The 27399-nt window shown below is 41.8% G+C and overlaps 2 protein-coding genes and 1 long non-coding RNA gene across 3 annotated transcripts in view; 2 read left to right on the plus strand and 1 right to left on the minus strand.

The window, feature by feature from the left end:
• Positions 1 to 526: 526 nt before the first annotated feature.
• Positions 527 to 5378, plus strand: LOC308457874. The gene is made up of 2 exons (XR_013977129.1): positions 527 to 795; positions 4621 to 5378. It is a non-coding gene; the product is annotated as an uncharacterized lncRNA (long non-coding RNA).
• Positions 2048 to 10630, minus strand: POLR3H (RNA polymerase III subunit H). The gene is made up of 7 exons (XM_080972103.1): positions 10438 to 10630; positions 8658 to 8791; positions 7964 to 8060; positions 5666 to 5752; positions 5104 to 5167; positions 3917 to 4124; positions 2048 to 3666 (listed from the first exon to the last, which is right to left on the minus strand). Exons 2-7 carry the CDS (start codon positions 8766 to 8768, stop codon positions 3613 to 3615), a joined length of 621 nt encoding a protein of 206 aa, XP_080828229.1. The 5' UTR covers positions 8769 to 8791; positions 10438 to 10630; the 3' UTR covers positions 2048 to 3612.
• Positions 10631 to 11990: 1360 nt separating this feature from the next.
• Positions 11991 to 27399, plus strand: part of NUP205 (nucleoporin 205) — a 36676-nt gene continuing 21267 nt past the window's right edge. Inside the window, exons 1-18 of the mRNA XM_080971991.1 lie at positions 11991 to 12079; positions 13905 to 14047; positions 14300 to 14471; positions 15147 to 15291; positions 15524 to 15683; positions 17122 to 17350; positions 17634 to 17798; positions 18195 to 18370; positions 19760 to 19876; positions 20631 to 20768; positions 21650 to 21800; positions 23055 to 23260; positions 23559 to 23741; positions 24919 to 24969; positions 25607 to 25816; positions 26275 to 26374; positions 26747 to 26884; positions 27164 to 27353. Of these exons, the coding sequence (XP_080828117.1) occupies positions 12052 to 12079; positions 13905 to 14047; positions 14300 to 14471; positions 15147 to 15291; positions 15524 to 15683; positions 17122 to 17350; positions 17634 to 17798; positions 18195 to 18370; positions 19760 to 19876; positions 20631 to 20768; positions 21650 to 21800; positions 23055 to 23260; positions 23559 to 23741; positions 24919 to 24969; positions 25607 to 25816; positions 26275 to 26374; positions 26747 to 26884; positions 27164 to 27353 (2702 nt within the window). The 5' untranslated portion in view covers positions 11991 to 12051. The remainder of the gene's footprint in view (positions 12080 to 13904; positions 14048 to 14299; positions 14472 to 15146; positions 15292 to 15523; positions 15684 to 17121; positions 17351 to 17633; positions 17799 to 18194; positions 18371 to 19759; positions 19877 to 20630; positions 20769 to 21649; positions 21801 to 23054; positions 23261 to 23558; positions 23742 to 24918; positions 24970 to 25606; positions 25817 to 26274; positions 26375 to 26746; positions 26885 to 27163; positions 27354 to 27399) is intronic.

Below are 27399 nucleotides of genomic sequence, written 5' to 3' on the forward strand. Positions count from 1 at the left end.
GGATCCTATTCAACGCAGTACATAACACAGCCTTAAAGTGTTATTCTAAAGTGTTATTCTGGAATACTTTTAAAACCTTCCCAAGCTACTTATTTTGGGCATGTGCTTGCCTTGCTATATTTAAGCAAAACCACGATTGCTAATTCCACCCGAAAGCAACCTTGAAATCACACAGAGAATGGAGGCTGCGAAACATGTTTATTTTTAAATTAAGATAAGTTAACTGAAGAGAACGGCTTTGCCAAACAGACGCTCGACTCCCAGAACCGAACGAGTACACTTCATCCTTTCCCGCTACCCTCCACGAGGCAGCCTGGGACTACACTTCCCAGCGTCCATTGCTTCTGGGTCCTTACATTCAGGATTAACCAAGGCTGATGGTTGTCATTGTGTCAGAAGAATTCCGTTAGCACAGATTACGACTTTGTTTTGCAGCATAACAAGAGGAGTAGCTTCTGTCGTCTGAGGGAGCCTTCTGAGAATCTGCAGCGGGGTCCCTCGGCCCTAAGAAAATGACGCTTCTATCCCGGCGCTACTTAGGGCGCCTTTGCTGCTCTGGGGGCCTCTCGTCGACGACGGCGCTTTAGGAAACGTCACGTCGTTCCGGTTTTTCAAAATGGCCGCGGTGTCGGCGGCAGTTCGCGTCCTGGGAGCCGCTCCTGCCTATCGGGGGGCTCCGTTCTCCTTCACCTTTCCTTCGTAGGCTTGTTGGGCCGAGGCGCCCAAGAATTCTGCGATACTCCAAACTGGCCCTCGTTCGCACTCAAAATAAAATTAAATATGAAGCCAAGCAAGGTATGTCAACGCGGTCTCTTACCAAGACTTAAAATACGTTATTTGGGAGGCCAAGTATTATTACGGAGGCTCCAAGAACAGGAAACGCCTCGGCAAGGGAAGATTTCGAGCCAGTTTATGTGCTGGAAACAAGTTTCTGGGATGCCAAGAACTCGCTCCGACAACGTTGGGTAAACACGACTTGTTTCCAAGTGAGGGGTTGGGGGGAGCTGCAACCAGCTAAAAGGTTTCCGCCATGTTTTAGTATAGTAGATCAAATGCTAGCAATTCAGTTTTTGATATGGGAGCTATTGCTCCCCCCTCACGTGTTCTGTGCAAATTGCTGGGGTTTTTTAGACTAATGTATGGTGAATTAGATGTTATGAGTGCTTGTTATGAATTTTATGAGGCGCTTTAAATTCCAATTTTATTTGGTTAGTGTCTTTCAATTTTTAATCTAGGCCATCTTGGAACAGCATTACTCAATAATTGTGGCAGATTTACTGAAACATTGACTGGTCAGAAAATGGCACACACACAAAGCTCATTTCTTTAGCCCTTTGAGCTGTGAATTTAATGCTGCCTTTTACTTGGTTTATGCTTATTTTATAATTTTTGGATTACTTTGTTACTCTGCTGGATGCATTGAAGTTATCCTGGGAATTTTCCACATTGAAGCGTGTTATATACAAGGGTTAAAATAAAGACTATGATTCTAATATTCTCTAAAGTTACTTATGGATTTCAAATGTGTCCTTCCAACCATGTGGAATAAAAGCAATACAATGCTGTACAATCAGTGCAGTGGGCCCAACCCTCAGCAGAGCTTAGACAAAGCACTTCTTGAACAGCCACGTGACTCTCTTGTTCAGCAAGCATTTTAAAGCAGTGCTTGAGTTTATAATTTATTATTTTTTAAATATATGGTTTTTAAAAAATGTCATTGAATAGAAATTCTAATGATTAAACAATATATATTTTAAATAAAAAAATCATGTCTACTCAAAAGTCTTACTGATTTCAGTGGTGCTAACTCCAACATAATTGGTTATTGGCTAGGAGCCTGAGTGTATGTATTAATTAAGCTGGTTCAGATTCTATAGAGTGAGTCACAACAGAAAAGCCTTTGCTTAATGGCAAGAAAGAACAAGTGGTTATTTCTGGGGAACTTCATTTAGGTGCTTAAAACTCTATTAAATTGGTTGATGTGTCATGTCAACATCACATAAAAATGTAAATTCTTTTAGGCAGCGCTATACAATAAAATAGAAGATTTAAACCAGTGCAAAGTTTATTGGAACTTCAGGTACCTCCATTTCAGGAGGCTTTCATTGAAAAGCAGTCAAAAACCTGATGGCATTGCCACTTCTCTGGCTGTATAGTTAACTCATATCCTTTATAACCAAAGCTGCTGTTCCAGCCATTATACACTAGCAATACTTATTAGAAAAACACTGGCTCTACAGTAATCCCCTCGCATAGGAACATCAGAAGCAGATGTCCTGCACAACCCTCAGTGGGTTACAGCAGCATTAAAACCTCCAATCAAGGCTTTGAAGCAGAACAGCCAAGGCAGAGCGGCTTCACTGGTGCACTTGTAAGCCAAATATATTGCCATCAAGAAGCAGGCTCTATTCAAGTATGTTACCGTAGAAGATGTGTACGTCAAAAGCCCTTCTTAAAATGAAGAGCTATATTTATTACCTGATGCTCTGGTAGACCTAGCTTTGCTTTTCGCATTAGTGGTCCACATGTATAGTCCTATGATGCCGTAGGAATGTTTTTATTGTGTTTTCTGATTGTATCTTTGTGTGCCTTTTGCACTGCTGCCCAATGTTCTATATTTTCCACTACAATGCAGTCAAAGACCAAAAACTGAATGGCCATTGTCTATGTTTGCACTCCTATTCAATGCCCAAGGAAGAATTATCTACTTCAAGATGTGAACATCTGCCTCCTTATACAGAAAGTCAACAAAAGTTGTTGAGTTTTGAGATGTCATTCACATCTACAACAACTTTCATTAGAATTTTGTTCTGTAGAGGGAAAAAAGGCTATAATCCATCTACATTTCTAAGCTAAAAACAAACTCAAGCCACATGTTTTCATGGAAGACAGCAAGATTAAGAAGGGCAGCTAACAAGGTTTGTTTGCTCTCTAAACACTGAAAACTTACTAACCCCATTTATTAGAGTGTTCTGCAAGTACAGTGGCTCACTGAATTTGCCAGGGGTTAAGCAAATAGTTCCAAGATATTCAGGAGGACCCATTGGAGGCAGCCTGATGGCTATATAGATTCGATTCTTACCCTTGCCCTAGCTTTACTAGTCTTCCTTATCAGTATGTGACCTTTAAAAGCCAGGGCATGAATTTCCTCCACTGTCAGAAACACCTCCATCCAAATGGGGAAAAGGAACAAGAGGGATTGAGTAAAATGACTGCAAGCTTTCATAACATCATTCCTCTCCACCTCTCAAATCACTACTGGTTTCTTCTAGACTGAAGTGTTTCAAAGTTTCTTCTTGCATCTGCTTTAAACACAAATCCTGTCTCAAATTTCTTCTAGGGTAGCAGATTCTTCTTAGGTTCTTGTACCCAGTTCTGCTAGGTAGAAAGATCAGAACCACCAGTTTGTTGACAGGGCCATGGTATGCAAATATTCTGTGTTGATGACATCACACTGGATGTTCCCACTCATCTTCTACTTCAAAACTAGGGTAAAGTAGAAATAGAAACACAGTGTTTCCATTCTGCAGTTGCTTTCTAAGGAGAGAAAAATGCACACACTGGCTTTTCCAATCTGGTAAATGCCCATCTTGTAGAAGTCTTTCCCTTTGGCTAACTGTTTGTCCACCAGGATAGGAGACCCAGACCAGGCTCACTGATAGATCCCTGCACAGAGAAAGAATATATGTTAGAATTTAGCACATGAAAATCTGGGTTATCCATCTAATCTGCAGTATTCTGATTTCTGAGTTTTTCATTCTGAGGGCACGTAGAGATCCTCACATACCCTTTCCTCACAATTATAAATAGTTGAAAGAATAAGGTCTACATCCTGTCACCAAGAATGTGACTACTTTTAGGTAGTGAAAGGATATTTCAAAAGCCTATGTAGAAAGGAGTAGTGTTAAATAGTTACCACTAGTGTGTAGGGGGCTTCCTTCTTCTGCACCTCCTCTGTGGCACTAGAGGTGGAGGGCTCTGCAGAGCTTGGGCCTGTTGGGGATGTGTCAATGAAAGTTTCATCAACCACCCGGAAACGGATTTCCTCTCCTGTATCCATATACAGGTCATGGGCTCCTTCTTCGGTCTCATATTCCCAAACCCATACTTGTTCTGCTTCATCACTGGGCACATAGAGAGTTAAGGCAACAGTGCGATAAGAAGGCATAGAAGTTCAAATTCAAGTATGAAATCCCTTTTCTGAGATTGGCTCTCACAGCTTTGTAACTTAAGTACAGTACAAGTAAAATAATGCTAAATTAGATCACTTTCAACAGCAATGGAAACTTTTCTGCTGCAAATTATCCTAAATGCATTCTGGAAAATGCATTTCGCTGTCCCCTGTACAAGGTTTTCTCACAGAACACAGACCATGCTAGATCTGCTAATAAGTGTCTCTTATGTTATGCAGCAATAAAACTGAATTCAATCCAGCAACTAACCATAGGTCTCAGGATGGGAACAAAGAAGACGTTTGACTTGGACTGCCGCTTCCCAAACCTCAGCTTCATATTAATGCCCTTCACACAACTGCCCTCAACACAACTAATCTTTGGGTTGAATCCAATGTGCAAGCAGAAGGCAGCTTTGTGCAATGGATCTTTTTCTCTTCCCCAACAGTTTCCACAAAGCTTCCCTACAGAGTCTGGGGGCCCTGCCAAACATTGAAGGCTGCGTCCATCCATGGCTTCAGAGTTTGTGCCCGGGGAGGTTGCCTAAGATTAGGCGAAGGAATCTTGTGCCCTGCAACCCTGACCTCTTACACCTGCAGCACCAGATGACACAACTCACAATGTCTGATAATTCCTCTCTAAATAAGCTGGGGGGGGGGGGGCAGGGATGAGGGTAAATGAAAGATCCATTGTGAAAGTGTTGGATACACCCAGTTTTTCAAAAATTATATGGATGCTTTCCTGAGCTGTGGAATAGTGACTTAATGTTAATATTAGTCTAACATTAAATAACAGACAATCTACTGGAACGTTTTGCAACATACTCATAGGGGTTTTTGCATTAAGTAAAAACAGACTCCATCTGAAGGGAAGTAGCTTTCATATTATACATCTTTAGACATCCAGCATCACAGAGCTGTTTAGAGGATACAACTTGGCAGGTTGCTGTAGGGATTCTGGAGGAATGATGATGTCATCAAAGAACCCAAGTGAAACTACAAAAAAGAAGTTCAGATTAATAAAGAAGCAAGATGGATGCAATGTGATTCCTAGAATTTAAGCTTTCCCCATGTCATCACCTAGTGGCATATCCAATAAGGAATCTGAAACTATGTCCAGCATTCTCTCCGCTGTACTGTAAATTTAATAAATGCAGAATTAGAATATCCATCAAGACAATAAAGAAGAACAACTTTAAGCCTCAAATATGTTTTTCCACCTTTCGTTCTATATTGACTTATTTTTATTTCTTTATTTTTCAGAAAAGAAACTGAAGTTCAGTTCTTTTGGCAATGTTTTGCTGCTATGAAGGAGTGGTTCCAAACATCTTAACCATAGTAACTTCAAACTTTATTAATAGAATAGTCTTTCTTTTGAGACATATCTACTGGTTATCTTGGTATGATATTTCATAATTCTAGACACCCACTGCAGTCCTACCCACAATATTCCCGTGATTATTTGGTGAATTACTAGTAAAAGTTAAAATTTACCCCGAACTCCTTCCAGACTGCAGCCTTTTATTACTCCAACCAGAATTTCATCCAGAAAGGGGTGAAACACAACATACCGAAAATGCACTGAAAAAGAAAAAAGCAACACAATATGCTGCTTGAACAAGTCACGATTCACTCCCTCCCTATGGATCGCTAAAATAACAAACCAATACAGTGGACACTCGGGTTGTGAACGTGATCCGTGCGGGAGGCGCGTCCGCAACCCACAGTGTCGGGTCTGCACAGGTTGCGATTTGGCACTTCTGCGCATGCGCAGAAACCCGGAAGTAACCCATTCTGGTACTTCTGGGTTCGGCACGGTGCACAACCCAAAATTGCGCAACCCGAAGCATCTGTAACCCGAGGTATGACTGTACTAGCATTTTGCTATTTACTAGTTTCTGAAAAAACTCTGATAAATAATGAATGGGCTGAGCAGGCTCAAATACCACCATACAGTGGTACTCCCATTTCAAGCCAAAACCTCCTAAGTTTCAGTGGCTGTTCCTACAATCACCAAAGCAAGTGTGGCAAAATGTTTGTAGTTGTTGTTTAACAGAAGCATAAGGGTTTTGTCTCTTTAAATAAAGGACATGGGCTCCAATGGGAAGGTGTAAATGCTGTAGTAAATGCAGGGCAGAACCAAAAGACCCAAAACCACGATACTGGCAAATCATGGGTGAGTGGAGTTGGCACTTGCTTCTGACCTTCTCTACTTGACAAAATCCAGTATCTACACTCAGACATGCACACAGCTGGATGTACAAGTGGAGACACTCATGTTTAGGGGTCTAAGAATTTCAAAATTACCATGATCGCACATCATTAATTGCATCTCTCCAAAACTGTCTGAGAAATCCTAAGGAAAACTATGCTTTCAATCTATGCTTCTATGTCATTGCTCTAATGATGTGCATAGCATATCAGTCCAGTTTCTGGGCAGCTGTGTCAGCTTTTTGAGATTCTGCAAGCCTGGCAGACTGAAAATAGACTTGTTTTGATCGGTAACTAGAGCAAATAGGACAGTGCTGAGTGAACTGCAGCAGTAAGGGAAATGAAGATTAGAGTGGCCCTGTTTGCACCCAAGTCGTCTTTTAGATTTGTCTTGTCAGATATTAGATGTACAAGATAAATGAAGGTCAAGACACCAGCAGTTTCTAGAGTGAACAACTGAAATACACACTGGAAAAAGTCTGTCAGTACCTTTCATTTTCCGTAAGAAACTGATGAATAAAAAAATAGCAAAAACAAGTCAAGGGAAAGGATAACAACAAGTGTCATTTATGCAGGAGCATAAAGGTACATATTAAAGACATTGCAAGTAATATACTATCACCATTCCATGACTGATAAATCCATCAGCATTCTAAAGGAGAACATTGTGATAAGTTGAGAATTTAAGACAGGGATCACCAACTTTTTTTGACCAATTGGCATGTTTTTAATTTTGAGAGCCCTGTTGGCACTAGTTACAAAATGGCTGCCATGGAGGGACACTGCATAACACAACATGGCTGCCATGTGGTGCGTGGGTAAAACACCTCCCCCCCGGCAGCCTGATAGTTGAGACGCAGCTTTTAAAGGCACAAGAACCCTGCTTTTCCAAATGTGAATCCGAAAACAAAGCCTAAACCGCATCCGGCACCCACTTACTTGGGATTGTCCCATTGTAAACGTGCTTCCAAAGTTGGCATATACACCATGGTACTGCAAGCTATTTATACCATGCTTTTTAATGTGTGCCTGCACATCAGATCCTACACAGGAGATATGTCTAAGCAATAGGCATGGCCAATAAAGTGACCACCTGTCAAAGTGGCTTATGGAGGGCTGGTCACTTCTGGATCTAGTCCACCTGCTGAAATTGCTCCCCAACCCTGCCATAGGTCAGCATATCATATTTCTATTTCTCCAGCCTAGAACATCAATATCAACATGTAGAACAAGCCTACCTCCTTGAGAATATTGGCAATAGGTAAGAAAATGTGGTACTGCAGTATACCTAGTGTGTCACCATAACTCTCTTAAGGGATAGCAAGTTCTAAGGATTAAATGAAATGAAAGGGACTTCTTCTGATTTCTGCCTATGAAGCAGTTCCCAAATGTATTTGCTACAGAAATTATCTGTTGCTTTACCAGCAAAACGTAGATTCCGACAAAGAAAATAGAGATCTTAAAGTACTGTAGTGCTGTCTACTCGTGTTCATACTGCTTTAGGCACCTCTCTTAAATTTTGTGGTTGTCAACTCTCCTACCAATCCAAAGCGCTCATATTAAGAAGAATAAGAGGCAAACCTTTTGTATGGGATGCACCGTCTCCTGGGAATATGTAGGAATCTTCCAGTTTTGTGATGTCGTAAAGGCAGATGCAGAGGCCAACATTATACACAACCTGTTTGGGGGTGGGGAAGACAAAATCCGGAGAGCAATAAATTCCAGCCACTAGAGGAAATGTGTTAAGCCTTCCTGAAACAATATGCCAGAGTTTATGCACAAGGAAAGCTGGGCAGATGAACCAAACTGGTGAACTGATTCAAAATAATTGTTTAGCAGAAAATTATTTATACGTGCTGGCCTCAACTGGCAAAAGCAGTAGAGAAAGATGAGATAATTAAGAAGAAATTTGAGTGTGTTTCCTAAACGGATGCTCCACTTCTAGTTTCTACTTATTTTTTGCCTCCCATTTACTTTCTAGTCTTACACTACATTGCATCTCACTTGGATACTGAATTTAGACTGGTCAAAATCTGGTAGTTATTTTTCCATAGTTGTGCAAACTACTGTAGCCACTGCAATTACACCCGTTAAGTTATGTGATTTTGCATCATGCCTAGTATTACATGTGACATTATACTCTTTATTAACACTAAGCTACAGATGCTATTTTCAGTCAACAAACTGGTCTGTTTCTAAAAATCTTCACATTTACAATAGTTGCCCATTAAAAAACTTTAGTCAGCCGTCATGGCCTACAACACTTAAGCTTTACCTTATTGGCTAATTTCTTATTCAACTCTTCAGTGATAGCATCATTAAGCTTCCTTTCAAACTGCCATGGAGGAATCCGCACAGTATCTGTCATCTCCACTAACACAAACATGGTGGCCAACAAGAGTAAAGCTCCTGAAAGAGGAAAAAAGAAGAGTCAGCAAGACAAATGTTCTTTTCTGCAATGATGGTTGTGACAGCAGGTGGTAAGATGCTGAAGTTTCTGTGACTCTGGTGGATCTTGTTCCATTGACCTAATCTGGTGCACATTTCAATTCCTTGTAAAAATCAATGGTTATTAAAGAATTTTGTAACCATTCTGAGCAAGCTAATTTGATTATGAATTACGGTATATTGTCAGATTTTACATTAGTTATTTTTAACATATTTTTATTTGTCTATTTTCCAACCTTATTTGATGGAAAATGTCTACTATCTGCAGTGTGCTGTGAAATATCCTATTTATCATAAAATAAACCATGTTTTGTTACTTTAAGATACTTAATACCATTTTCTTAACACATGACCTCAAAAGTGGTATACCAAACAATACTGTCATAATTTAATAGGCTAAAATACATTCAATTATGCTGAGAATTAAAATGGCAAGCACAGAACTCATATTTAAAGTACTAGGGCACATAAAAAGCTTTTTTAAAAGTAAGGTTTTTAAAATATGCTCTAAGCTTATGAAGCATTCAAAAGCTCCTCGGGGAAGAGTTTCACAGGACAGAACCCGAACAGATCATGTGAATGATAACATTGATCGTGATTTCATATCAGGATGTCTTTTTAAGACCAAAATTACAGTAACCACAATAAAAGCCCTGAAGCTAATGCAGGGGAGGAAAAGAGGGAGTGTGCTGGTGCAAGCCTTGATCTTGGCTTAATAACCTATTTTATTAAGCAGAATTCTTATGTCCAAACTGGCCCTTGGAATCTCTTAAGATGTAATGACCAGCAATTTGATAAGAAAAAAAATTAGGTAAAAAAAGAACCACCATGGATTTCTGAAGTTAAACATTGGCGTGTTCTGGGTATGCACTCATATCTCACAGGCCCATGCATCAAATTCAAGTGCATCTGTTTTATTTGCCCTGCAACATGCTCAGTTCTAAAACCCGCATGTTTCCATGCTTGGAATACTGGACTAGGACTGTGGACCTCTAGGTTCAAATCCTCAGAGACATACAATTCACCAGATAATTATAGGTTACCCATTCATTCTTAGCCTATCACCGTCACAGTGTTGCTGCGAGGCTAAGGGGTGGTGGGAAAGAGGGAAGTCCCATGTACGTTGACCTAAGTCAGATAACGAATACTACAGACTGAGCATCGTGCACGTTTGGTTTTCCATTTCGTTGCACAGCACTAATTTGCAGAGTAGCAATCGCTACAGTCTCGGAAAGCTAGAAACATCTACGGCCTGAACCCATTTACTGTAAAATGCACCTTTTGCACTACAGAAATGTAATCTGCCCGAATTTTCTCATAAAATGAGATGAAGGGCTTAGCACACGTAAACGCTAAGCAGAAGTATGGTGTGCTTGAAGGCTAAGGCTTACACGATCGTGTGCATTAGGAAGGGAGCCCACTGAACCATGTGCGTGGCCGGGAGAAGAGCCGTCCTGGCTCTCCAGATCCTCCTCCTCCTCCCCTTTCTTCCCCGCTGTCAGAGGGATCCCCGGCACCCGCTAGCCGGCCGAGGCCTGAAGGCTCCCCTGCAAGCCTCCACTCGCTCGCAGCAGCCGAGCAGCCCCAGCCCTCGCGGCTCCACTCACCCGCCTCGCGATCGCGGCTCCACGGCGACCAGCTGTCCGACGGCAGCGGCAAGGTCAGCGCCCCTTCTACCAGAAGACGGAGGGTCGCTGCCTTACACGGAAGACCGGACACCGTCTCTTGAGCACGCGACGCAGACTTTTGCTAGAGGAAAATGCTGTTTTGCTTTTGCCCGACGGCGCTTTATTCCGAGCGCGCATGCGCAAGAGCCCATAGGGCGACCGGGAGGAAACAGGAAGCCGCTAGAAGGCGCGTGATGGCGGGTGCAGGCGGCAGGATTATATAGGAAGCGTCCCATGCGGGAGTATTTTTGTAGCAGGTGCAGTCCCGCTTGTGAAGACCCGCAGCCAGGATTTTTGTTGGGGGGGGGCAGAACTTCCGTTAGCTATGTATTTTTATTGATTTGGAGGGTGGACAGCTGTCCCTCCCCGCCCTCCTCTACGCCCATGGCCGTACTTATCCTATATATTTTGGCCGCTTTGAATTTTGTCGTTTGCCAGTAGTTGTTTTTTGTACAGCATTGCTATTTAACTAAACGCGAAGCGCGCCGGTGTATACACAAATATTTATAACGGACAAAAAATACTTATTCTTTAGTCGTACTTTTATCTATTGCAGCATACAGCCGCTCTTTGTCTCTACCCTCTGCTGTCAGGTTTTGGGTGCCAGCAAGACTTTTGGTTGGTTTTGCTGCTTTCCCAGCTGTTCTTCAGAAAAGCTTCCGATGATTCAGCCGTCATCCTTCATACGAAAACACCCACTTATGGGTTTGTAAGTGTTGGCTGCTTTTCAACACGCCCCCCCCCCGCCCAATGCAAAACAGGCGCCTCGTGTTCTCTAACGCTTTAACATCACCCACAACTGACATTGACATATTGGAGGAGTTAAAAACATTACACGCAAACACTTCCCAAGCTGATATGGGGATCAGGGACTTTGCGTTGCATAGAGCTGCAAATCAACCATCGAGGCTTCTGTTGCTACTTTCAGGTTGGGGGAAAAAAGTATAGAAATTACCTATAAACCTCTAAAGAAAGATAAAGGATTCAGCATTGTTTTTGTATGCAACTTCGCTGGTCCTTCCCTACCCCCAGCTACGTTGAACGAAACCACCACCCTGAAACCAGTTGATAACAGCCCTTTGTAGCGCAATCCTATGCAGGTTTGTTGAGAAGTAAATTCCACTGTGCATAATGGGCTGTACTACACTCTGGAACGAATTAAGTGCTTAGCCAGAGGTACCACTGTATTCCCTAGGAGGAGCGTTTAGTCTTAAAGGCTTTCCCTTTCCCGCCTTTCTACCAAGAAGAGAGCAAGAACCGCAATTCCCAGCATCCTTTGCTTCTGGGTCCTGAACTTACCGATTAGGTGGCTATGTTGTGCCTGTGCTCCAAATGTTCAAGCTGAACCGTTTTGTTTTTGTAATGAACTGAGAGCGGGGTGGCGCTTGGCGTAGTAAATGCCAGATAACGGAGGAGACCGGCTGTTCAGCAGCCGAAATGTGTGCATCTTCCCGAGGGCTATTTATTGCTCAGGCATTATTTTAGACGCCTCTTACCGTTTCGGGGTCTTCTCGGCTGCAAGGGCGCTTTGGCTCGAGTCAGTGAGCGTCCAAGATGTCGGCGCCGTTGGCGGTAATTTCAGGTACGGGGAGGCCCGTGTGGGGCCCGGAGGCCGTGAAGGGAGGTGTCGGTCCCGCAGTGTGACCCCGGCTCCCTCCCGCCCCGCCCCCCCAGTTCGGGAGCGAGGGGCTCCTGGCGCCCTGGCCGGCGCCCTTCTCTTCACGGCGGGAGGGACCATCGTGCGGCCCGTCGTGGCGCCTCCTCCTATCTTCCACTGCAACGTACTATTGACGGCGTTCCTACATATATGCCTTTCAATCCTCCATGCGGCTACTCGGAAGTAAGTCCCGTTGATTTCAATGGGATTTGCTACCAGGTAAATGGATGTAAGGTTGCATCCCACAGCTGCATCGTGCCGGTCCTTTCAGTTCGTAGCGCCTGTCAATTGGCTTCGCCCATACAATTTTTACAGCTCGGTGCCAGTACATAAATGTAACCGGCAATAAATCGGTTGGGGGGGGTGTTAGATAAGTAGGATGCTGCCCCTCTCTCCCCTCGCGCCAAGCCTCACTGCTATGACAATGTAACTCATCATAGGGCTCCTCCTGGGTCATTCAGAATTCTCTGTACTTTCTGCTTGGTAGCCTCTGATCTCGTCCATTTGACTACACTGATAAACATTCAGTAAAATAATGACGTTATGGAACTTTTAACGAAAAGGTTTTTTGAAGCTTGTTTTGGAGTTCATACATCTGGCAGAATAACTTTCATCATACTTGGAACACTAATCTCCATTGGTTAAGCACACTTTGATGCAGCTAGAATGGCAACTGTAATTGCCTGAGAAGCTGTGGCTTTCCTTGTGTTTGCCTACTTTTCATTTCCAAGTTACTAATACATTTAGCTGTCGAGATGCTTCATTTGTTGCATATTTTCTATATGGGAAACACTTTTGGTTAGGAAATGGAATAAACTCCCACGTCCGTCAGAATAACTTGGTTCGTGCAAATACACAAGTGTGAGTGCTCCCAGAGTGGAGATCATGGCTGCTCTTCATCTGTGGGTAAAGGCATGGTTTGGCATAGCACATTGTCCAAACTTGGGCTTGTGGTTTGTCTCATCCAATCAAATCATGAGCTGTAATCAATGATTTGCCTTGGTTTACAACTTGTGGTTTGCCTAGAGGAGACAAGCCATGAGCACAGGTTCTAATGACATGCTAAGCTAAACCATGGGGTAGCTCTCAGCAACACAGCAAGACCAGGGGAGGAGGAGGAGGAGCAAAGCAGCTGTAAGCTCCCCTTTGGAAGGCTGCATATTTGTCCTAAGTCATAGTTCAACTTAGCGGTTCATGCAAACTGAGGCATTGTGTGCCCAGTGGCTCCTGCCTGGGATCTTCACACGTGCGAGTGTGAGTAGAGGTTTTATGCTTTGTCCTGTGCAAAGCAGCTGTTTGGGATATTTAATATAAAAGGCAACCTAAAGTCTGTGCTGGCTCTTGCATGAGGACTCCTTTTTACTCCCCTTCCCCACTCTTTGTTCCTCTAATCAGCTGAAATGCATCTGAAAATTGGATGAAGGGTACCATTATCATATTGGTGTGTGTACTGTATGCATGTGAACATTCTCCATCCTGAACCTCAATTACTCCAGCATATCTGGCTTGGGGGTTGAATTATTCTGTTTTACATAAAGTGAATGCAAGAAACCCCCATCTAGTGTGTACCTCTACAAGACTGCAGCAGCCACTACTGCTTATAATACAGTAAAGATGGCATTACTATCTGTATGGCAGCAGGACTGCTGGTTTTGCTACACCTTTTAGATAATTCATTTGATTTAATTGTGTTTTTGTAATGTTTTGTCACAATTTCCTGTTGTGAAAGTATTGTTTATATTATTTTTAGCTGCCAGTTTGTGGGGGCCCTACAAAGACATTTGGCAGGCAGTGGTTAATGCTATCTGGAAAAGGCAACCTGAAGCAACACATCTTCTTGACCAGATCTTAAAGAAATACAAGTCTGACTTCATATCTCTCTTCAGAAATCCGGTAAAAAGTAAACCTTTCCTCTATCGGGAGATGGGTGGTAAAAAGTTTAGTTGGTATTGCACTTGCTTATTTAAATCATGTTTCATATGGTAACTGTATTAAGACTGCACCTAATGGGGAAATGCTGTTGAGCTCATTCTCATGGTTTGGAGAATTGACAGTATGATGACATACTGTACATATGAAATGTCATTTCATTTTTCTTATGCATTTTTGGTCAGAGTTGGCAATTCTGATTTGTTTGTTTTGTAGCCAAAGAATGCCCAACAGCATGAAAAGGTTCAGAAGGCAAGTACAGAAGGAGTTGCTATCCAGGGCCAACAAGGAACCAGACTCTTACCAGAGCAGCTAATCAGAGAGGCCTTTATTCTGAGTGATCTTTTCGATATTGGGGAGTTGGCAGCTGTTGAACTCCTTTTAGCAGGTAATGTGATATTGGAATGGGAACAAGCTTACCTATTCTATTCTGTTCTATTCTATTCTGAAGAGACATACCTCTGTTTTAGGGGTATGTCTGTGTCTCTTCATAGCTCTTGTCCCTTTACACCATTAGCAGAAGTAGAATAGATGATTCAAAATAAAAGTAGCAGATTTTCATAATTACTAAAGCTGGAATAATTTCTTACAGAATGTTATATGCATGTTTGCATGCATATATATACACAGCTTACTAGCTCATGAGGCTGTAAAATTGTCAGGCTAATTGTACAACAGATATTAAAATATTAATTTAATATTAAAATAGTAAGATGTAATTTGGAATACATGTAGTCTCAGACACTCTGATTACTAGAAAAAATATGGAATATTTTTGCCATCTATGTTACAATGCAAAGAGAGGTGGTGCAAGACTTATGTGGAGGTCAGAGGGAATCTATCTGCCTTAGCTACTGTTCTTAGAGTAGGTGGGGCATGATTTGGCTGAAATGGTGTGGGTGGGTGAAAGAGAGAGAGAAGGGATGGGTTTCTGCATTTCATTAAGGGCCCATCTACCTTTCTACCCATAATTTGAGCACCAGTGGCAGGGGAGGGAGAGAGAATGATAATAGAAAAGGTGGCATAAATGGAGACTTCTCTTATGACTGTAACTTTCTTCCAGGGGAGCATCAGCAGCCTCGTTTTCCTGGGCTATCCAGGGGTTTAGTAGCTGTTCTTTTATACTGGGATGGAAAGCGATGCATTGCAAATTCATTGCGGACACTCATCCAGTCTCGGCGAGGCAAGACTTGGACACTGGAACTCAGGTCTGTATTCTTAAGCAACAGCTTCTGAAAATACCTAAACTAAAACAGTAACAATATTTCTATGTTGAACCTAGATTTTTTTGAAGTACTGCAGAAGAGAGAGATTCGCCCCTGTTTTCCCCTATAAATTATGATTCTGCTTTTGGCATTTTGCTTTGTCTCCATCACAGAAGCTTCTGTTTTTCACATTTGTTTTAATGGTGTTTCTGGAATTTGTTCCTTTTGATTTCAGTCCTGAATTGGTATCCATAACAACACGCTTTACAGATGAACTGATGGAGCAGGGTCTCACACATAAAATTCTGACTTTGGTGTCTCAAATTGATGTAAACACTGAGTTTGAGAAACTGCAGAGAGACCGAGGATTGGGCAGTGAGAAACATCGCAAAGAGGTAAATGCTTAAGATGTTAGAGACAGTAAGTACTTAAAAATTTATTTGCTATAAAAACATCAAGGGTTGCCACCTCCTGCCCTGATGTTCTACTCCCCTTTGCTTCCCAAAATGTTAATGGTGGTAACTGCTTCACATGTGGCATGGGATATAATTTCTATGAAAGAAAATGATGAGCACTTATGTGTTTTTCATCATATGAATATGAGTGCAGAAATGCATGCAGTCTTAATGTGTGATGATGTACATGTGATTTTCCAACAGGCAAGTGAGTATTGCCATATAAGTAGTAAGAGCACTAAAATTTGTTTTAAGTTCTTCCAAGAATTAAGACTGTGCTGGGCCCGGGGGTAACCTGAGCAATGCGGTCCAGGTCTGGCCCCGAATCCAAGGGTTCCGCGAGGAGTCAGTCCGACAGGGTCAAGGCAGGAAACTAGGCAAGGTCAGGCACAGGATCACAGGCAGGTTCTGGCAAACAGCAACATTGCTCCCGCAACCTGAGGCAGGGTCCGGCAGCCTTTTATCTCTGTCGGGGTAACGGCCGGTGACTCACCTGCCTGTCTTGCCCAAAGGCGAGCACTCCTCCTGCGAGTACTCAAGTCTCTCCTTCTCTCAGACCTCAGTCTCTGCAGCTCGGGAGATGTCGGTGGGTTACTAGACCCAGAGGCCGTCTCAGCCTCTCCTGACCCAACTGGTAGTGGAGCAGCTGTAAGTGATTGCCCAGCTGGAGGCAACGACGTAATCTCTGCATCTGGAGCCAGGGCAGACTCAGGCCCCTGACTCAGCCCAGCTGGTGCTTGTTGCAAGGGAACCTGTGCAGATTGGGGCTCTTCAGAATCAGGCCCCAGACTGGGTTCAGCTGCCGCCTGAGGCAAAGGATCCGGTGCGGACTGAGACTCCTCTGGCTCCCGAGTCCAAGCCCGAGTCCCAGGCCATCACAAAGCCACTGACAAAGTTCACATGTCGCACGAGGCTGTGGTTTGTCATTGCACGATGAGTCTTGAGCTCACATACACTTACTTCAGTGTTTGGCAGTTCAGATGTAACACCAAAGTATGCATTGCTGCAAACAAGGAAGTCATGGTGGCGACTGGAGCAAGCGAGGGAAGTAGGCTGTGCAGAAACCTAAGGCTCATTTGTATAATGTGAAACTATGGTTTGACATTACATGTGAACTTGATCAGTGTCCAATCTTTTGTTCATTTCATGGTGTATTTGCAAATATTAGTCATGCTAAGAAACATCTTAAAATCCTGCTTTTGGTTACAAAAAATTAGTTTTGGGATTGACTAATTCTATGCATTTTCATAAAGAGCAAGTCTTTTTGAAATCAGTGGGGCTGACCTTTGAATAAACATGGATAGTATTCTTTTGTATATGATAAAAGCATATTTTGAAGCTACATACGTAGTAACTTGGTTTTTATTTTATTTTTTAGGTTTCTGATCTCATCAAGGAGTGTAGGCAGGCACTGGCAGAGAGCTTATTTGTTTGGGCTTGCCAGTCACCGCTGAGCCGGGATGATACTTTAATCCTGATTACTTACTTAGAGAAAGTGACTGTGGAAGCTGATGGTTCATTGGACAGAGTAAACTTGGCACTTCTTATGGCCCTCCTCTATTGCTTTGATGTCAGCTTTCTAGAACAGGCCACTGAAGATCGAGAAGGTAAAACTGGTTTTCTGGCTACGCCAAAAGATATGTCATTCATATAGAGTAAGATGAGTTAAATTTCTGCTGTTTCCCAGACTTCCCCATTTCTTCTCCAGAGTTCTTAATTGAATCGTTCACAAAATTTGATGGGAGCTATTTAGCTCTGAATTACAAAATAAAAGAGGTGAAAGAGGTTATTGTATTTGCTGAGTCACCCATTTTATTTTCAGTGGACTTGAAACAACATTTCTTTCTGTATTAAACTTCTATTTTGTATTTGCTTTTTAAAAAAATGTAGAACTGATGCACCAGCTGCCACTGTTAACAGAGAGACAATATATAGCTGCAATCCATACACGCCTTCAGGATGCTCGGCCTTGGAAACTGCCAGGACTTCAAGGAACTGTTAGGTTAGCCTGGGCTCTAGCCTTGCGTGGAATTTCACAGTTCACTGATGTGACAGGTAATCTGATTCATAGACAAGAAACTCAATCCCACCTGTTTCCTTTGCTTAGCGGAGGAAGTCAATCCATCATGCATATTCCTTTGTTTAAGCTGCCAACCCTTAAGTATGCTGTTTATGAAATGTATGCACAGTTAATAGCTTTATAATAATAATAATTTATTATTACAGTCGGAGACCAGCTTGTGAAACACAAATGTATTACTACATCCCCAAAGCAAATCCCCAAAGCAAAACAATCCCCAAAGCAAAACAATCCCCAAAGCAAAACAAACATCAATCCCCAAAGCAAAACAAACATTTAAAACAATATACAATAATGGATTTAAAGTTTTAAAATGTGATAGTAGCTTTATGAGTCTGTCTCTTGCATTCATTCTTCTTCATTCTCTTCAGCACTTGCAGAATTTGCTGAGGCAGATGAAGCAATGGCAGAGTTAGCAATTGCAGACAACGTTTTCTTGTTCCTTACTGAATCTGTGGTGAGAGCTGAAAACTTCTACCAAGAGGAATTTTACATACGTAGAATCCACAACCTTACCACCGACTTTCTTGCTCTCATGCCAATGAAGGTAAGTTGTATTTTTGTGGGCTGGATATAAGTAGGACAAATATTCCAATGCAATCTATTTATGCAGACTAATATTGTATTTCAGTGTGGGAATTATGTCTTGCATTTTGTGTTCATATATGTGTGAAATTTTAAAATACACGCAGCGACCATTTTGTGCTTGTCCAATTGACAACTGGGTCCTTGCATGGGGGTTACGTTCCAAGGATGGCATGTGTGTGCAAAAACACATATACTTGAACCACCCCTGCACAAGCAATCTTACCTTCTGGAACTATTGCGCCAAAAGGGTCTTACCCCACCAAGCAAGGCAGAGTGCTTAAAAACTTTCTGTCCTTGGAGATTTCAGCTGGCCAGCCTTCAACCATGTAAAGATGAAATTGCACATGTTAAATGCACATAAGTTGCATGCATACTGCACATTGTTTGGCTAAATACTGTCTTAAGCCCCAGTGACCAGTTTAAGTAATTTAATATATTTTTTCTTAGAAAAAGGAACTACTTTCTGTTGTGGTCCTTTCCCTCTTCCAGATTGTGCACATATAAATTATTTTATGTTAGTAATACTATTTTGGCTGGTTGGCTCGTCATCTTTACTATTTGCTGGGGCAGTTCTCTTTTCTAGTAACAATCTCTCAACTTGGTCATGTTAATCTTACATAGATCTTCTTGAAAGTCATTCTCATTCTGTTTAATGGGACTTACTCCAAGGTTAAATATACATAAGCTGCCATTGTATACCCATATACTTTTGGAGGAAGCTCCATAGAATTCAGTGAGTTTTATTTCTGGGTATACATGTATAGGATTGTGCTGTTCAGCTGTTAATTTGAATTAAACTACTTGCATAGGCATCCTGACTAGCTTTATATTATATATGATATAATTATCCAATCTGGAGAATTCTAGTAATAGGCCTGAGCTTCATTTGAAGGAGTCATGCTTTTTTATTCTATTCAGTTGCCTGCTATTGTTATATGAAACAGATACAACAGTTGCACTTTTTCTACATGGTGACTAACTTTTTGGGGAATAGAGGGGACAATTCAGCTAGAATGAGACATGTTTCAGTCCCATAGATTTCAGTGAGAGAGACAAGCATGTGATCAATTTTGTACCTTTGAAATCAGTGGGTCTTAAATAAATGTAATTATCGATGTCAACAGTTTTCTCTTATCTCATATGCATCTTTGGTACTGGTGTAAAGAACCAGTTCCTCGTGTAATCTTACAGTGTGGTAAATCTTTAAGGAAACATTAAAAAAAGATTATAGTGGCCCTTTCATAGATACATGCTAATGAGGTTTAGTCAAGTGCCTGTAAAAGCTGTCTGCTTTTGTTCGCTTCATAGTTAATTATCAATGAATTTATTTCCTTGGCAAACTGTGTAGGTCAAACAGCTAAGAAACCGTGCTGATGAAGATGCTCGCATGATACACATGAGTATACAGTTGGGTAATGAGCCACCTCTTTCTCTTAGACGGGATCTGGAGCATCTGATGTTTTTAGTAAGTACTTTTAAAAATAAAATGTTGAGAAGTCATAATAGTTTCATTTTTTTAAAAAAATGGTACGTTGATTAAAAATAATACAGTTGGAATAGCAAGAACATTGGTGCCAAATCTTATATTAAATACACTTCTGGCACCTCTCAGGTGGGCTCCATTGCAATGATAAGAGAAGCATTCATGGTGAGTTCTGGCAACTCTTTTTCTAGAAAAGTGGCACTTTTGTATCCCACTTAAAAAATACCAGATGTGATGTAAGGTATGCTAAAGTTACTATATTTCTTCTTAACGCTGGCAAATTAGTCTTTAGTCTGAAAAAGTTGTGTAAGTTTTGAAAGCTGCCCCAGGGAATTTTGTGACTGTGGAACGGAATACAGTGGTACCTCTGGTTACGTACTTAATTCGTTCCGGAGGTCCATTCTTAACCTGAAACTGTTCTTAACCTGAAGCACCACTTTAGCTAAAGGGGCCTCCCACTGCCACGTTTCTGTTCTCATCCTGAAGCAACGTTCTTAACCCGAGGTACTATTTCTGGGATAGCGGAGTCTGTAACCTGAAGCGTATGTAACCCGAGGTACCACTGTAGTGTTAATATAGCTGGGGCTGCTGCTAATGGAATCTGTTTTGTATTTGAATTGGTGCACGGATGATAATCAGGTGCAAGGCAATGTTCCTAAAGATCATGATAGGCTATAGTATATACATATATACATGTTTGTAGGTATATAGGACTCACATTATTACTGTTCTACAGATTGCTGAGTTGTACAAGAAGGATCCATTTAATTTGGAGCTTGCTCTTGAGTACTGGTGTCCTTCGGAGCCCCTGCAGAGTTCCACCATCATAGGATCGTATATTGGGATAGCCCACCAAAGACCACCTCAGCGTCAGGTGAGAAAATACCAGTTCCCTCCGCTGTTGTTTGGGCTTGGGTTTTCTTGAAAGCATTTAAAAACAATTAGTAGCACATCGTATTTCCCCAAAGGCTATGGATGCTTGCATTTCATAGGAAGAGGGGTCAAGCTGGGGCACACCCAGTTGTCCTTCTGTGGCACCAAACGTCTTGTCTGAAACAACACAACTGCTTAAAATGATAGTGACAGCAAAGGTGGATAAAGGAGATTCAGTTGATTTTCAACCCCATCCCACCCCCTGCTCCCCTCTGCATTTGGGCATAACAATACTGACTTGCTGTATTGGGCATTTGAAAGGATTACATTGAGCATTCTAAATGCTAAGCAGTTTTCCATGTTTCCTTCAAGTTTTTTAAAGCTACTGTATGCCATTGGGCATAATCCAGCAAAAGTTCAGCATTTTCAAGTCCCATTGATTTCAGTGCAAGAGATAAAAATACTCTTAAATCTTCCCCGCTGCAATTGATGGGATTTAAATGTACTTAACATTTAACTGAATCATTCACCTAGTGCATGTTTGGGACACCTTTGGCCCTTAAGACATTGATGAACTACAGCTCCTATCTTTCCCAGCAAGCATAGCCAATAGCCAGGGATGATGGGAGTTGTAGTTCAGCCATGTCTGGAGGGCCAAAAGTTCTCCATGCCTGCCCTAGTGCCTTGGAAGGGGTGGGGAATTCTTGTACAACCAAAACCAGTTTTAAGAAAATCAAGGCTAGAAAAGTGATTTGATTTTGGTTGCTAGCGTCTGAAGAGATTGTGTACATTACAAGTTAATTTAAAACTTTAACTTTGGGGGCCTTTGGCTTTTTGGCATTTATTTCTTCCTAGGCAAATGTTTCTATACTTTTTTTGTAGGTTGTTTTGTCTAAATTTGTTAGACAAATGGGAGACCTCCTTCCATCAACAATTTACATTCCTTACCTGAAAATGCTCCGGGGATTAGCCAATGGGCCCCAATGCGCTCATTACTGCTTTACTTTGCTGAAGGGCAATGGCAGCAGCCATGGTAAGAAATAAAGCCTCAAATAGGCCAACATACTTTCCCATTCACTTGAATCTGTTGCAGCAGAACCTCAGTACTAATGCATTATTTGCAAGGCAACCTATCCTGAAGCAGACAAGGAAGTGAATGCTTTAGTCTTAAGGTTTTCATATTTGAATACACTATGTTCTTAAGCACATTTCTAGTTGATGTTTATCTGTGTTCACTATAGCTTGTTTCTATGTGTAAACTTTGCGGCTTCCTTTTAGGAAAAGAACAAAAGTAACAGAGCACATGTAAAAGGTTCCAAGTTCAATACCTGCCATCTCCAGGTTGGGCTGGAAAAGACTTTTGCCACAGACCCTTGAGAGCCACTGCCGGTTCGTGGGTGGACAATACTGAGTTAGATGAACCAGTGGTCTGATTCAGTATTAGGCAGCTTTCTTCATGTCTGAGGGATAGAGTATCATGGTATAAATCAGGGGTCAGCAAACTTTTTCTGCAGGGGGCCAGTCCACTGTCCCTCAGACCTTGTGAAGGGCTGGACTATATTTGGGGGGGGGATCCCCCCAACTCTCCTCTCCCTTCTCCACAGCACCAGACGAGCCCTGGTGGCTGTTTACCTGTGCCTTGTGAGCAGCAGGGGCTGGCGGCGGCAGAGGGACGATGAGCAGTGTGAAAGGGCTGGCTCTGGAGAGGGGCTGCTTAAAATGGCGCTCAGCCAACCGCATCTCAACAGGCAGGGCGGGGAGAAGCCAGGAGGAGGGAGGGAGGAGGCGCCACCGCTGTGGTGTGGGGGGGGGGCGGGGAATGGCACAGCCCAAATGATCAGAATCCCTATGCCGATCCACGCAGCGATTCCCAGACTGTCTGTGGGCCGGATCCAGAAGGCAATTGGGCCGGATCCAGCCCTCAGGCCTTAGTTTGTCAACCCATGGTATAAACAAATGGGACCCGCAACCAAATGTTGCAGTGTGGAGTGCTCCTGTTAAGGATTCTAGGAAGCCATGCCCTTTCTAGGCTACTGCATTCCATCCTCCTCTACCCCCCCCCAAACTATCAGTTGGCTTTCCCTGCCCACTAAGCATACTCAGTTGTTTTGGTTTCCCTTTGCAGGTTTTTCCACTGAAGATTTTTTGTGTATTGGATTGCTAGTGTTTTTCAGATGATATGCAATAAAAATGTTTAATCTTAAATTTAGGGCAGGTTTTGTTTTTTCAGGTGTAGGCTTAGTTAACATAATCTGTACTCACACAGATATTTTTCTCCCCCTTCTAGCTGAAAACATCCAAGGAGCAGGTGGCAGTCCTGTCTCCTGGGAGCATTTCTTCCACTCTCTGATGCTGTACCATGAGCACCTGCGGAAAGATTTGCCGAGTGCAGATAGCATTCAGTATCGTCACCTTCCTCTCAGAGGCATCACCCAGAAAGAACAGGATGGATTGATTTCATTTCTGCAACTTACAGAAACTATAGTGAAATGGGTAAACAGGCCTTTCCTTTAATGGTTGATGCATTCAGGATTCCGTTTGTCCATTATTTTATTAATTAAGTTGGCTTTACAAACCCAGCACATTTTATATTAAAAGTCAGATGTACTAGAGGAAAATTGATATAGTCATTGATAGACTTGAACTAAAGTTCATTTTGACTGGGAGAAAAATAGAAAGTGAGGGAAATAGTGTTGGATACTTATTCGTAATATAATTGGCCCCATAATGACATTGCTTAGCTTTTGTTTGAATCATCAGAGGTCACTGGTGCTCTTTCTTTCCTCTCTAGAGTGAGAATGCCCGCTTGGCTCTCTGTGAACACCCTCAGTGGACACCAGTGGTTATAATTTTGGGACTTCTGCAATGTAGCATCCATCCCATTTTGAAAGCAGAGTTATTAGAGACTCTTTCAGCCTTTGGGAAATCTCCGGAAATTGCTGCTTCACTGTGGCAGTCATTGGAATACACCCAGGTATCTTAACTTTTTCCATGGCAGTTTAACCCTTAGTGCAATCCTGTACGTATTCTGACACTATTTAGCAATGTATGCTCTGAATACTAGAAGTTCATGCTTTCCCCCAAATTCTGTTTTATTCAACTGTTGCTAGTTCTCACTTAAAAATCAGGTGGAGTTAATTCTATGCATGGCATTGTTTTCTGTGTTCGGAATGTTGGGCTGTAGCAGCAGCAGCTGAAACAGAATGAAAAAGTGCAAGTCCAATAGATTCCCCTTCTGTGATTTGCTTATGTATTATAAATCTACTGGCAGATTCTGAATAAGGTTAAGAAGAAACGTAGATTTCCCTTTTTGTGGAGAGAAGGTGGGAATGTGTCTTGAGGTAAAGACAGCTGATCATGCTAGCACTCTAGTCCTTTTAGGTCCGATCAACAAAATCTTGCTGCCTACAAAGGAGAGCCAGCGCAGGTGCAATGCAGCCTTATATTTAATAATTTTCCTGGTAATCCTAGGTGACCAGGTATTCAATAAAGCAAATGAGCAAGTTGGTGGTAGAGAAGTGGATTGCTATGTCGCTCCTCGACTGCTTTTTAGTAGAAGCAATTTTGTTAATAGCCTGTGTTTCTATGCTAGCTGCAGAAGGGAGCTGCTTCTGTTCTGTGGCCAACATGGAAATTTAGGCTAGTAGCCTCTTAGCAGGTTTGTAAACATTGGCGGACTTGTAACTTTTGTGTGCTCATTCCCTTGGTGACGGGAAAAGCCGATAGGACTTTGCACTCCTTCCCCATAGTTCCTCCTTTCTTGCGCAGGTTCTCCATTCTCCTTTTGTCACCAGTGTTAGCTGTGGTTAGTTGTTACATTTGCACTATCTGTGAATTTGCAAACTAAATGGAAGAGGATGGGAAGAGGGAGCATGCGACTCAACCCCATAATCATGGTTAAGGAACAGGAAGTGTTACATTTGCATTAGTCTGGTGTTCTCTACTGGGACGGGTATTTTCAGGAGCTGCATTAAAAGCTTGTTGGATAGAGTTTAATCTGTCTTTCTGGACAGGTGACAATATATTTTCATATGGGTAGAAGCTCTTGAAAAAGAGTGTGCATGATAAACAGCATAGCTCATTTTTTAGCTCTCATGTTCTTTTGATGATTATGAAAAATCATTTCCTTTCTCTCTTGTTTGTTTTGAAAGATACTACAAACTGTCAGAACTCCAGGCCAAAGACAAGCCATTGGCATTGAGGTAAAATCTGTTTCTAGTTAGCTACATGGTTGTACAAAGTGAAAAGCTGTAGGACTGCTTCAGCAAAGAGGAGCTTCAGAGTCTTTTACTTGCATATTTAAAAATAGTAATAATAGTGCACATACTCATTTTTTAAAAAAAAAGTCAAATTGTTCAGAAAAGTCAAAAGGGAAAAAAAATCCTTACAAGATGAGTAGACGCCTGAAATTGGTTGTGATGAGCGTTCTGATCCTGTGCAGATTTAAGCATGCCTAAACCTATTGAAGTCAATTGACTTAGATGCACCTGACTCTCAAACTGCAAGCACTGTTGGAAGCAATGAGGGTTGTTGTGACTTAACTTGTTTCACTGATTACTAATTGACTTGGCTGTGACTAGTTTCAGCTTAATTGAGGCCATAGACATTGAAAAGCAATAGGCAAATTAAAAACCTACTAAAACTTAATGCCCTACCCCCTTTTAGTAATTTTTTGAAGGCAAACATGCCTTGTGCTATCCAACTGGTTGTGGTGAATCATGAGAATCTATTGTAATTGTGTAAAAAAAAAACCCAAAAACCTTCTATAGATACATTCTGACATTATGATGCACTAAATTACATTTTTAATAATGTTTGTTTCTCTGTTTTCCTGCAAAGGTTGAATTGAATGAAATTGAATCCCGGTGTGAGGAGTATCCTTTGACTCGTGCTTTCTGCCGGCTCATTAGCACACTGGTGGAGAGTTCATTTCCTTCTAACCTGGGTGCTGGCTTGCGCCCACCAGGCTTTGATCCATATCTGCAATTTCTGAGAGATTCTGTGTTTCTTCGATTTCGTACAAGGGCCTATCGGCGAGCTGCTGAGAAGGTAGCTTCTGCTTCTAAATATGTATTGTTTTTAAATAACTTCTATAGATGTTTCTAAACTTGATGGTGTTGACTTTTTAAAATGATGTGATGTTTTGCTAATTTCTGCCCCTAAGATTTACAGCTAACCACATTAAATCTGAGTTGAGCTAGTGACTGGGTTCCATGTATTCCACTGCCATAACATGATGCTCAGAATTAGAAGATTAGCAATATTTCGGAAGGGGTGTAGCTCAGTAGTAGAGTCAGGTACAATTCCTGGCCATCTCCAAGAGCGGCTGGGAAAGGCTTCTGTCTGACTGCATGGAGAGCCACTGCCAGACAACATAGATTGTACTGAGCTGCTTGGATTAATAGCTTGATTCTGCATAAGGCATCTTTTTATCATACTAAAATGGGGAGCTGAGGTTTGAGATGTCCACTTTCAAAATAATATTTTGTGTGTGCTTTTCTTGACAGTGGGAAGTAGCGGAAGCAGTTCTAGAGGTTTTTTACAAACTGCTGAGAGATTACGAACCTCAGCTTGAAGATTTTGTGGACCAATATGTGGAGTTACAAGGTATGCTCTTTCCTGGTTTGTCTTAAGCTCCGTTTTTGTATCTTGTTTGGGGAAGAAAGCAAAATGGTGACCAGTTCTCCTGCTGGCTTTTAGACTGGTCCTTCAGACTCAGAAAAATAGTTCTGGGGGAAGCTAGCAAAGAGGAATTGACTATAGTCTAACAGGCAAACAGAATGAGCAAATGCAAAGTTATAAATTCAGGGAAGAAAGTACTACAATGTCAAAAGCAGCTGGATTTTGTCATTGTTTTGAAGCTGGTATAGGAGAAGAAGGGGTGGTGACTGTGTTTAGATTTGCTTCGAAAAAAAGCAATGACATTTTTTGGACAAACTATAATGCTGATTTTACTGAATTGTACTTTTAATTTTTTAGGAGAAGAAATTATAGCTTATAAACCACCTGGATTTAACCTGATGTATCATCTGTTGAATGAGTCACCAATGTTGGAACTGTGTCTTAGCTTGCTGGAAGAAGGGGTTAAACAACTAGATACCTATGCTCCTTTCCCTGGTATGTAGCAAAAATAAATTAAAAATTCAACTTAAAAAATATATTTTGATGCTACTTACTGTATAGCCAGTGAACTGAATTCTTCATTATGTAGATCCACTGCAAGGAAAGCTGTTGAATAAAAGTTGGCTATTCTTGAGTTGAGTCTTTTAATACAAATGGTGATTTATTATGGCTCTATTAATGCACATATGTAGATTGACTGCAGTATTATATCTTTCCCTTCTAAGCGTTCTAGGCATGGAAGTGGGATTGTCTTTATTTCCTTTCCTTCCACAGGAAAGAAGCACTTGGAGAAAGCTGTACAGTATTGCCTTGGGCTGCTTAATCTGACCCTACAGAAAGAGAACCTTTTCATGGACTTGTTAAGGGAAAGCCACCTCTCCCTGATTGTTACATCCCTGGAACAGCTGCTGCAAGGAATCAACCCTCGGACTAAAAAGGCAGACCATGTGGTGAATATTGCCAGGTAGAACCAATGCATTTAGAAAGACAGATGTGGTTCTAGAGAGACT

The sequence above is a fragment of the Podarcis pityusensis genome (assembly GCF_964106645.2).
Source record: "Podarcis pityusensis genome assembly, chromosome: 10".
NCBI lineage: Eukaryota > Metazoa > Chordata > Lepidosauria > Squamata > Lacertidae > Podarcis > Podarcis pityusensis.